The sequence below is a fragment of the Egretta garzetta genome, unplaced genomic scaffold, assembly GCF_000687185.1.
Source record: "Egretta garzetta isolate BGI_Z169 unplaced genomic scaffold, ASM68718v1 scaffold891, whole genome shotgun sequence".
Taxonomy (NCBI): domain Eukaryota; kingdom Metazoa; phylum Chordata; class Aves; order Pelecaniformes; family Ardeidae; genus Egretta; species Egretta garzetta.
The window spans coordinates 192,205-192,498 of record NW_009258689.1 but is presented as its reverse complement, the minus strand read 5'-3'; the positions used below and the strand labels follow the sequence as shown (position 1 = coordinate 192,498).

Here is a 294-nt window from a genome sequence, read left to right as displayed (position 1 = left end):
GGGGCAGCCTGGGCGGCCCACGGCGCCGGAGCGGGCCCGGGAGAGCTACTTACTTGTTCAGGACGATCTCCATGGGCACCCCGGGTTTCACGATGGCGATCTTCATGGACTCGCTGCCCATGTCCACCGACATCACGGCCACGGGCTCTGCGGCGCGGGGGGAAACGGAAGAAGCTCCGGTAAGGGCCCAGGCGGCGGCACAAAAAACTTTTTTCCCCGTACTGAGCAGCCTGGGGCGGGGAACTCAGCCCTCGGGGGGAGCAGCGCGGCCCAAGCGCCCAGGGGCAGCCGGCC

At 69.0% G+C, this 294-nt stretch overlaps 1 protein-coding gene across 1 annotated transcript in view; it reads right to left on the bottom strand.

Moving 5' to 3' along the window:
• Window positions 1-49: 49 nt before the first annotated feature.
• The window catches only part of PHLDB1 (pleckstrin homology like domain family B member 1), a 20,604-nt gene continuing 20,359 nt past the window's right edge, over window positions 50-294 (bottom strand). The window contains exon 11 of the mRNA XM_035888734.1: window positions 50-147. Within this exon, the coding sequence (XP_035744627.1) occupies window positions 50-147 (98 nt within the window). The remainder of the gene's footprint in view (window positions 148-294) is intronic.